Source organism: Squalius cephalus (genome assembly GCF_949319135.1).
Source record: "Squalius cephalus genome assembly, chromosome: 20".
Classification (NCBI taxonomy): domain Eukaryota; kingdom Metazoa; phylum Chordata; class Actinopteri; order Cypriniformes; family Leuciscidae; genus Squalius; species Squalius cephalus.
The window spans coordinates 19668553-19680768 of NC_137141.1; the positions used below are offsets into that span (position 1 = coordinate 19668553).

At 36.5% G+C, this 12216-nt stretch overlaps 1 protein-coding gene across 1 annotated transcript; it reads left to right on the forward strand.

The window, feature by feature from the left end:
* Positions 1-5696: 5696 nt before the first annotated feature.
* On the forward strand, positions 5697-9047 carry ppp1r3ca (protein phosphatase 1, regulatory subunit 3Ca). Its single transcript, XM_079853795.1, has 2 exons — positions 5697-5875; positions 7284-9047. The coding sequence occupies exons 1-2, from the start codon at positions 5862-5864 to the stop codon at positions 8251-8253; spliced, it is 984 nt and encodes a 327-aa protein (XP_079709921.1). The 5' UTR covers positions 5697-5861; the 3' UTR covers positions 8254-9047.
* Positions 9048-12216: the final 3169 nt, after the last annotated feature.

Consider the following 12216-nt stretch of genomic DNA (forward strand, 5'->3'; position numbering starts at 1 on the left):
TATATTGTGTATTTATGTGTACATAGATGTGTATAAAGATGTTTGCCAGTAGATATTCAGACAGCATAGCATTCTCCGTTGTGCATCAATAGTCAGCTTGCTATATCAGTGGTCTAAAATGACAGTCACAGATTATATAACAGCACATAGTTCAAATCGATAAAATGTGCCATTGAAGTGGCATTCACTTACCCCCTGATGACTCAAAACTATAAGAAGGGGAAAATATTGTGCAATAAATTGCTCTTTTGTTCAGGAGTTTTCTGTAGGTTTACAACCGCCTATTGCAGCGACATGTTAGATTCAGATACTTCTGTTGGCTTCACTCACTGCCTATAGAACATTCAATATTATGCTCATTGTCACAAATGTTTCCTGTGTCAGGGTTAGATACAGCAGATTCATCTTTTCACCTCATGTTGTGAGAAACTATATTATCTATATTCTGATATCTAAAGACTAGTGAAAGACTTCCCTGTGTTTGCTCTGCTAAATTCAACTCACCTGTAAAAGTGACTTTAATGTGTCTCAAATTTGAATCAGGCATAAATAATGTATGTAATATGATCTGATCCTCCAAAAATATCAGTATTAAATATCATGTGACTATTCTCGTTGGACATCCTAACAACACTAATTGGATATATATATAACGTGAATAGTCACATATTTGATATGATATTGATATTTTGTACTTTTGGGGATCAGATATTGCATATTCTTTAGCATATATGCATTTACTGTCAAGGCCAACATGAAAGACATGACCAGAGACAGAGTTTTCAGCTGTACATTTTTCTCACAAACTGCTATCTCACACAGAAAGAAAAAAGTCATATTTATTTAAAGGAACTAATCACCTATTTACTCTACCATAGTTGTGTGGTTGGGTGCGCTTTCGTGCGGTTTAAATGAGTGGGAGATGGACGAGTATTGGTAAACAGCCATGCAGCACCATATGGAACGGAAATATATTTCCCATATATGAATGATCAATATATTAAATGGTTAAACAGTATATTTGAAAATATACATAATAATATATTGTGTTAAAATATATCAATATATTGAATAATATATAAGGAATCGCCGCTTTTCATATATTGAAAAATATGTGACAATATATTTACTATATCATAATGTATGTAATTGTATATTCAGTAATACACTTCATAATATATAGACGTATACTGTATGTGATCAGATATGGCACTGCATGTGTAATATATTGCAAATATATTTACTCATGCAACATAAACACACTTAGAGAAATATATAATGTAATATAGTTCTAATATTTTTTAATTATTTACATTACAAATGTTTCATATTTTCAAGCTAATTAACAAATGCACAAGCACACCTGCATGTGCTAAAGTATTTAGCCATGAGACTATCACTGTGCTGAGAAGTGCACAGCCATTACTTTTAAAATATAGCAATTACAGTTTAAATGGTGTTTGGCTTATCATTAACCTCACCACAGGCTCTAGTCTTCAGCACAATGGTAACCCCAAAAACTCAGACATACCAGAAAACCTTTTAAATTCCAAAATAATAGAACATTAAACACTAACAGACCCCCCCCCCCCCCCCCCCATATTAATAAGAGTTAATATTATTAATTAAGTTAAGTTAATATTATTAATTAAGAGTATATAATAATTAATAAGATTAATGAATGCACTTAACTATATTTGACAGTTTAGCGTGCTGCACAGTATTTCATCTGTTTCCATATGCTAGTGGAGATTTTCCAGTAACAAAATACATTTTTAAAGTATAGCGGCATTTAATGTCTAAGCAGAAGGGGAAAACCAAACACACTCCCTCTCGTATAGCGATGAAAAGTCTGATTCGTTTTTGTCTTTTTCTTTTTTATTCAGTTCATCCTACATGGATCTTTATCATATGTAGCGTTAGAAAATCCGAATCATAAATGGTCCCCATCTGTTGAAAAATATGATTCATTTTAGTGGTTCGGTTCTTCCTTAATGATCCATTCCCCTCTACGTAGCTTTGGAAAGTTCGATTAATTCTGGTGAATCGGTTCCTTCGGACAGTTAATATACATGAACTGATTAAATATACACTGATTTCGAGTTCATGTAGGCTAGGCTACTATGTACACAATTAATATGGAAATTACAAGTTTTGTTCTATTTTATCTGTTCAAGGAGATGGGAGGAACATGAAACGATGATGCAAACAGGGAACCAATGCTGACTTTTTGTTCTTTGAGTTACTTTATATTAATAAGCAAATTACATAAATATGCTGTCAACACACTTGTTCAGTTCACTCCGATTTAAATTTCAGAGGTGTGGAAATTACAATGTTTTTGAATAATACCAGAGTATTTTATAGACAGTGTACTGTTGTTCATTACACACTGTGTTTGGAGACAGAATCTCAATGAGTTGCTTCATCCCAGTCTATCAAACAAATACACACTCAAACACACACTCTCTTACACAGACACATCACTTACTAAACAGACTGGCTCTTAGTCAGTGCACATAAATCAAGTGTTTAAAACAGGCATTCAGCCAGATGCCCCTTTTAAGGCCCCCTTTCCCATCCTGATCTACAGAGAAACAACACTACAAGCCTCCCCAAAACCCAACTGGGACTCCTGAGAATCACACAAAGGGGCTCAAGGCGCTTCCCACATCAGAACAGTTTTGTACAAAGTGGAGAAGTGACCCATTCAGACACCCTTGCAATGTTCTATTCTACAACCTGGCCTTACGCCACATTCACCCTCTTAAGCCTTACACCGATCCAATGGAAAACGGCAAAGAATGACACAAGACACACAGAATTAGTACTGACATAGTAGAGGTTGGAAGCTGTGCCATACATGTGGAAACACGGGGCTCATGGGTAATTTGGTCAATAAGAAAATAACAAGACACCAGTGACTGTTGACAAAGAGTTAATTTGTTCACCGTATCAGAATTTCTGCTGCCTCATGGAGTTCAGCTTTAAAACGCAGTGGGAAACATTTTTACAAAGATTAAAATGCACAAGTTTTTTGCATGCTCTGCATCTTGTCAGCCGGCATCTAGGCACACGTCACCAATTTGCGTCATTAGTGGAAGCAGCAAGCTTATTTTTAAAGATGATTTATGGAAACAGATTAGGCAGCCAACCCTATGACTTACAGTTAAATACTGAAAATCTGTACACACTAACAAATGCAACACACATTTGTACAGTAGGGCTAGTCATTAAGTCTGATTCAATGCCTGTAAACTATGATTAGAACAACAGTAGCCCCTGCTGGATGAGAGATATTAATGCAGATCTCCAGTACTTTTCCTGCATGGTCAACCTGTGAGCTAGCTGTTGCAAACAAGTTAACAAAAATAAAAAAATAGATTGTTGAAAAAAAATGTATATTTATCTGGGATAAGGCAAATTATTGTGTGAGTCTTCTCAATAGTATCAAATTAATTTGTGAAAAATCATCAGCTATTTTGTAGGTCAAGAGGTCATCCCTCTTCACAGCTGTTCTGTTTGAACAGGTTCAGATCAAACTGTTCTGTTCTGTAAAAATATTTGACTCAAAACCAAAAATTATATACATTTCTATTACAATAAACTTAGGGTAAATGGTGATCGCATTTTTAGTACAGTCATGAAAAATCCTTTGCATTTGTCTCTTTCAAGTCTGTAAAGTTGTAACATGCCAAATAACCCTGTATGCCAGGCTATTTTTAGACAGCTGATTGGCGTGGTGCATTGACCCAAACAAACCTAGGTAGTCAAGACAGCTTCTGGCTCACTGATTGGCTGAATTAGGTCATGTGTTTGGAAATCTGGCCGTGACACAAGACGGTCCCATGGAATAGTTTGTCTGTGTTTGAGGAGTGTTGAAATACACATGAAACTGCAATGTGACTTGTGCGTGCCACACTGTTTTATCTGTCTAGCTATCTAAAAGACAAGTGTGTCTTTTAACAGTAGCCTATTGTATGGGGCATGGCAGCCAAGGAAACACAAGGCAGGTGTCGATCAGGTATAAGATTAGGCTTATACATTTAAAATTAATCATTTCTTTGAGGTGTCCACTAGATGTCCCTCTCCACCACTGCATATGCCAATTGGTAAATTACAGTGAATAAGACATTGAAGTTTTGTAACATAGCCAAGCACACATTTTATTCTAGGCTTGTGTGGAGGCTCTTTGGCAGCTTGACATGGGGCTTATTATGCAATTGTAAGTATATAGACTAATCATATCCTAATGCCACAGAAGCAACAATGACTGACCTGGATGAGGTCAGTCTAAATCCTTGCAGATGTTCTCGAACACAAATGACTCAAATGTCTAAATGCATTTTTCAAGTATCCTATTAATATTAATAGAGGATGACTAAAGTAATATACTTTAAAAAATACATTTTAAGCTATAGGCTACATTTCATCACAATATTACAGAGCCATTGGCTTAGGGGGACATGATCTCATGAAAATACAGGATTGGAGGAATAATATTTCAAAGCTGCATCGCTAGCAAAACTTGCGTTCCCCCGAGACACTTTGCGTCCGCTCGAAAAGAATGCAGAAGTTTTCCGAACTAATGAAAAGTTTTGCTAGCAAACGCAAAATTTGCATGTGGAACAATAAAGTTTTGCTAGCGAACGCAAAAGTTTTGAAGCAAACGCAAAGATTCACGTTGGAATGCAAAGGAGTTTAATAATTCCCCTTTCTCGGTGAAGAAAATATGAGATGAGAGACAACGAGAGGTCTTTAAGTGTTATATTTGCGCGTCTTTGGACCTATGGCTGGTTAGGTGCCCCCATTGGGCTGATAAACTCTAATCACCAAAAACAACAGCTTCACATTTGCACATCAATAAGGAAGGTGCTAAGGTATTTATCACTCAGATGTAGGCATTTAGCCATGCACATCAATCAGTCAATCAGTGGGTTTGATTACTTAATCGTTAATCAAAGAGGATATGATCAGTAAAAATGGTGATAAAATAACGCAGAATTAACATCTAGGCTGATGGCATGGCTACAGCATGCTAGCTTTGCAAATCTGAAAGAAATATAGGGAAGAGTGTCTGAGGTAATACTTGCTGGGCTTTAGTCAATATTTACAAAGGTGCAATGATATAGCTTGTGTGAAGAACTTTGGCATGTAGATGACCTGATTTTGGACTCGTGGGATGATGCAAAAAAAAAAAAAGGGGACCATCTGGACCTTTGGACCATGGTAGACACACCATTGTTGGGTCTTTATGGTGGTGTTATATACATTTGTATGTTGTTAGTGTCAGTGCTAAGTTTAGACTCATGGTTCATTACAACCTTCAGAAAATAAAGATTAAGTTTACAAATAATGACCTACATTCACATAGGGCAAACCACAACACTTCGCGCTATGTCACCTCCATCTGAAAGATAGATAGCATTTACAAGTCTTGTAATGAAAGATCAAATCAATTATAGCCATTACTATACCAGAGAGGGTGTCAATTTAACAAAATAAAACCAACTGGCAGGCAGACTATTCACACGACTGCGATACAATTTGCACCGACAGGGGTCCACCACAGCTACTAAATCTATTCCAGTGATGATTGGTCGAGACAAAAATCTGCGGCTCAGTTACTGGCTGGGGTGTGGAATATGCAAATAAGCGGGACGAGGCTTTATTAAAGGACTCGCGCTGTGTTCCGCGTGGAGTAGGTGTGTCGGCAGAGCAGCAAGGCAGCACACCTGGAGGCGTAGTCTTGAAATAACCAATTTTACATTAAAATCAGCGCTCTGGAATTGTTCAAAAGTCGTGTGTTTGCTGTAATGTGCTTTGCTCAAGAGACCACTTTAAACTGAAGCACTTTCTCTATGAGTTCCACAAGGTAAGGACGTTTTTAAAAATGCATTCTAGTGCCTCTAGTGCAGTTAAACAATTTTTGTGATATATTTGTAATATGTTGTGAAAAATCTAGATAAGTGATGAATAATGACAATGTTTATGTTTTGTCAATGATGACAACTTCTGTGATTACTGTAATGTTTCAAACCCTAAGTGAAGCACATTCACATGTAAATCAAAATGTAGGCTACTTTTAAATGGTTAGAGAGACAGTGGCCGAGAGAGCTCAACGCGCTGCAACTGAAGAAAACGCATGCAAATAGAAAAAACACCCGCAAATTGAGAAAACATCTTCATTAGTTTTACAACACATGTGTGCTCCAAATATTCACAACACAACCAAATACAGAAATACGCTGCAAAAGTTCACAACACCACCAAATACATCAACGCGCTGCAAACAGCAGAGTCAGACCACAACGGAAATGTTTCCAGGGAACCCCAATAAGTGACGAACCCGACTGGGACATGAGCTCAAAGTCTACTATGTTCTTTTTTTTTCTTTTTTCTTTTTTTTGCAAAACATACAGAGATACAAAATATATTAATATGTTTAATGTCGTCAGAATACAAATGAGAAAAGCAGAGTTAACAATGAGCAATAAATAAATAAATAAAAAAGATAGAAAATAAGAACATGAGGGTAAGATATTAATCTATACATTAGTGACATTGTACAAATTTGGTCAAAAAATGTATTTCTCGTTTCCAGAATCTCACATTTAAGTATAACAAATATAAAATGTAGGCTATACAAAAATGGTAGCTAGGCGTATTTGTAATTTTTATTCGTCTAGATACAAAATTCTTTTAACATTTTACTGTCAAGACAGTAGAAAAAATGTCACAGAGAAAGGAAAAACAAGCAAAATATGAATTAACGAAAATCATCGGCCTAGCTTTTGCAAAATTAAATCACCTTTTTTAACAGAACTATTTAACATCCATAGCCTACAAGAAGAGAGTGTAATGACGACCGTTTCAGCGTCTTCCAAAAACTGGCCAAAGGCTGAATGCTCTCTTTTAAGGTGCAGTCGTGACCGGGATGCAAAGGAAATAATTTGCCAGGTTGCTCAGTGCAGAATTTAAAAAATATATATATATATAAATTCTATATATATATAATTTTTATTTTTTATTTATTTATTTTTTATGAATTAATAGGTGAACTAACCGTTTAAAAGCCCTACAACCTTTGGGAGTTTCAAGGGTCACTCACTGTCATAATAGTTTTGATAATTTCCACTCCACTCTAATTTTTATTGTTTCATAAAAGCACATAGTTTCTTCTTAGAATATTTTGGAAAAAAATTAAAAGCACAATATCTTAAGATGCGTTTTAAGGCTTTGTACTCACACATCTGGGTTGTGTTTTGTGTGTCTTTGTTTAGAGTTCTTCATATCCTCAGTCCCCCAATACCGGGTCCAATTATGCCTGCGGATGTGGCTATGCAGCTGTACATTACTCATTCTCCCCCACTGCACAGCTTCCTGAGCTCTTATGATGACTACAGGGCACGCAACCTGGTCAAAACCTGCTACAAACCCTGCTACAAACCCCTGCGGCCCTGCTTGAGCTCCAGAGCCCACCTGGAGCCCCCCTGTCTGGGCTGGCAGAACCCAAAATCTAAGACCAAGAAGAAGGTTGTGTTTGCAGACTCAAAGGGTATGTCGTTAACAGCGGTGCACGTCTTTTCTACTTTCGATAATAGACAACCCGTCACATCCGAACCTCAGTTTGACCTGGAAGACCTAGAGAACGTCACAGCCACTCTCCATATAAATTCTGTCCAGAGCAGAATTCTAGACTTTCCACAGCCAGCGGGAGACTATCTGGATTTCCGTAGTCGGTTGCTGAAGAATTTGGTTTGCTTGGAGAACTGTACCCTACAGGAGCGGGCCCTCACCGGCACAATCAAAGTGCGTAACCTGGTCTACAATAAGTCGGTTCATGTGCGGATCACTTTCGACACCTGGAAGAGCTTCCAGGATGTGGAATGCACATTTATGAATAATGTCTATGGTTGCCAGGATACAGACACATTCTCATTTGCCATTGAATTACCTGGGTATGTGGCACCTCAGAATAAGGTAGAATTCTGCATTAGCTACAGAACTGGAGAGCAGACTTACTGGGACAACAACGATGGCAGAAATTATGGACTGGTTTCAACATCTTGGCAACAAAACAATAAATGTAATTCCTCAACCCAGAGTAAGAAACCAAATGAACCCAGGAAGTTAGGCAGGAAAACACAAGACAAGGATGTTTATAAATGTAAAAGTCCCCTCCAATCCAATAGCTTTTTCCCACAGTGGCAGAGTTGGGGAAACTTTGCAACCTGCAGCCCCTACTGGTGACTTGAGCTGATGTAATTAACTAGCTAACTATCCAAAGTGTTGACAGCTTTTAGCAACAATATTTCTCTCGGCATGACAACAGAAGAAGATTAGCATTCTCTTAAAAGCTTTTAATATGATTTACCTGCTGATTATAAGTAGAACTTTACCAGATTGAAGAGGGAACAGAGGCTGGTTGAAATGACATGTTGCTACTGCGCAATACAGCATATTTTATTCTTTTGTTAAAGTAAAACGTATGTAATGACCTCTTTTCCTGAAGAGCCAGACACATCTGTAAACAAGACCACTGGGGGTCTAGAGTAAACACTATATAACTGCTTTGTCAGTTTATTGTATAAAATGTGCCTTTGTCTGTGGCTGTGCTAAGATAACTTTTGTTAAACTGCTGCCATTTTGTGCCACATATGCTGACTGTGCACTATAAAAAATGAAACCAAGAACAAATCAAGTCGGATTATTTGAAGAGGATATATCTAAAGCCTGTGTCTCAATCTGCGATTTTCTATGGAGCTCCTAAAGGGACACGGTCATGGAGAAAACAGGAGATGGGCGGTAAAACCTGTCAAACCTTTGCGCTCCCAAACATTTTGCGAGAGAACGCAAACGCATTGACGTGCTTTTCTTTTTTTCCCGTGTCATATTTTTTTTCATCATTATGTCCCTATAGGGGCTCTGATTTCAGTTGAATATTTTACTATGGAAGAGATGAACAGTTGGTGTGCAACCAATGAGGTTATCCTTCATACTGAAGGGGTAAACTTTAACTGGTTACTTTTTTTTTTTTTTTTTTTTTTTTTTAGGTAAAAGAAAGAAATATTTATATTTATCATGTTTAATATGTACTCCTTGAATAAATTGGCCTTAATTTATTTGGTTTAGATCATTTTGTTTATCAAGCTTTTTATTTGCAAGATGTACACGTTTAGGTGTCTTTTCTTTTTTTTTTCTTTTTTGGGATGTTAGAAATGTAATGTGCTGAATTTTATGCAACTGAATGCAACATGCTAAATAAATGGATTCTGTGCCTTAGGATCTGCTGAGCAAATGTCAGTGTAAAGTAGGTAGTGTTGGAATTCTTTTTTAAATGTTTTAAGTGCAATTCAGTGAAGATGTGAAGATAAGAATGGCTGTATTTTATTAAAGAAAGAATGGATGCCTTGGTAAATGAATATGTATTTGATGTGATTTTTCTAAAATGAAATTAATAAAAATTCACATTGTCAGATTCTGTTTCTAAATAACTTGAGTCAGTGAGAATGCGTCTGATCTGCCCAATGTATAGACTTCATACTTTCTTGCCAAAGTGACAAAAATATTGTTTCGGTCTGGGGACGATTTAGCTTGTAATATTGCATGAAAAAACAAACATAGGTGACAGTGAGACCTGAGTTCCTTTACTCTTGTTGGTGTAAGCAAGTTGAGTGCAATGTTGAGTCAAGTATTCAAGAGAAACTCTCAAGCACCTGCAAAAATGTGAATAATAATGCATACTTCTGAGGACTTAGAGAGAAGATAAGTTGATGGAGTAGCCTGACGCCTGGGTTTTATGGATATGTGAATCAAGGGCTTATAAAATGCCTTTACCTACTCTCTTTAAAGCCTTTAAAGCTCTCTTTAAAATCATAAAAGCACTTGAAGCAGCCAAAGGTTCAATGTTAGCTCAGGGTTTTCTCCGCTCAATGATGAATGCAGAGAATGTTGAGAGATTTCCATTTTCCTACTTTCAGTTTTTTTTTTTTTTTAAGCATTCATATATGAAACAACTCTTTACAGTTTTTTACAATCACTTTGCTACTATTTTCAGAACCTTGATGTCATTTTTCAAAACTCTAGACACAAAACTCAAAACGGTTATCACTTGTAACACAGGTTATCTAATGTTCAAAACATTGCATTGTGCATTCACATCTTTAAAGAAATCTTGCACTTGCACAATCATTGGTTCAAAAAACAAATTTACTGTGAAATACCATTGAAACATAACTATAGATCACCCACACACAAGCAACTGATAGTTTCACTGTGTCATTGTTCGTACAATCATTAAATATTGTAGAACAAAATAGTTGATACAGGTTTCATTATGGCACTACATGTACAGTAAATACATCTCTGTAAAAGCACTGCAGTAGTAGAGAGAATACTACAGACACAGTGGAATCATTGAACAAAGTTTGTAATATATTGATGCAAAACACTACAGTACAACCACAGCATAGGTTTATTTGAATCAAAGCAAAAATAATTAGCTATGAAATAGAAAAGAAAAGACAGCAAAACATCAAATGCAGTGTTCCTCAACTTGCTTGCTTGTACTGTAAGAAACAGAACAGGAGTGATTATCTATACAGTGCAGTACTGTCAATACTGTAAATAGTCTGAAGAGGTGGTACAGTATTTGGGACCATAGACACAGTGTCTGATGAAGCATTATGATCAAATATTAGGCTACATCCATGGATAGTGTAGTCTAAATGGTTCATGCTCCACGCTAATTGGTGACAATGAATCTCGTTATCTTGAAACTTTCATGATTTAAACATGGAAGATTGTTTGTCTGTTTCCATACAACTATGCATTCAGAGTAATGCAATAGTTACTTATCATTTTGAGCAGTTGTATCAATTGATAGTTAGATCATTGTAAGGAAATGAATAGACACTCATTTGAAATGTAATGTGTGAATTGCCTTTTGAAATAGTAGTACTTTGATGTTAAGTTGTGTCATATTGAACAGGTGATTTTTGTTGAATGAACAAATGATCTAAGTTTTATGTGTATTGTATCCAAGCAATTGAGAAAAGGGTTAGAGTTTTGAAAAATGTGCATTTTGATCATTGGTTGTGAGTTTTGTGTCTAGAGTTGTGAAAAATTACATCAAGGTTCTGAAAATAGTAACAAAGTGATTGTAAAAAACTGTAATACAGAGAAAGGATGGCTGATTTGGACTGAAGACCTCTGATAACCCTGGATATCAACACCCACTGCCAGATCATGTACTGAACACGCAGTTCAAAAATACATACCATCATGCCAATCTTATTTCAGCTTGTCACCATTTATTAAATCAATGAATAGAGGAACACAGAGGTTATTTTAGGTTTCTCCATTGCCAATTTCAGTGTACAGACTGTGATAACCTTAAATAACAGTTAAATATATAACAAACCTATTTATGCACTGTGAGAAAAATATGGAGAACATGTCATGCCTCTGTTGGGCAATGCAATTGAATTTTAATTCTATTAAAAAGTAATGCTAAAATGTAACAGGCGCAATCACACATACATCCACTCAAAATTTGTCTATCTGTATTTATGTATTTGTCTATCTATCAAAGGGACAGCATGATGACCATAAATAGGCTTTACTGGCTCAGACTGATGATATTTCAACTTTGTGAAATATGTGTGAAATAGGTCAAATGACTCCGCTCTTTCCTATAGCAGGCTTGCAATTCACCTTAACTGCAGTTGCTAACAAAGATAAGAGTTTCTTGGAGCAAAAATGTTCACGACTATCTTATACTGCCTCTGCAATCCTTTTTTAGTCTCCAAACCTTAAGCCAAAGCAGGACATTTACCTTGGTCTCCATTTTTTTATGATTCTAAAATTGAAGTTATGCAAACATTTGAGGGCAGATAGAGAGCTGGTCTGGGGCAGGAGCCATAAACAGGCCTAAGAGGTGGCAGGAGAACAGTGCAGCATTCACAGTCAGTCAAGAACAAGGGCTCTCTTACTGAGTGCAAGGAGAACTGGAGCGGAGTATGGAATGGATTTGTTAATACAGCTGTGATTTCCTGCTCTGCAAAGCATATGTTTTCCCCCAGGTATATTGGCATTACAAACTCAAAGGTTTCATTTGCTTTTTTATTTCCTGTACACGAATTGCAAACATGTGGTTTAGGATGCATGCACAGGATTCAGATTCTATGCGAACATACATTTGTGTCTTACATC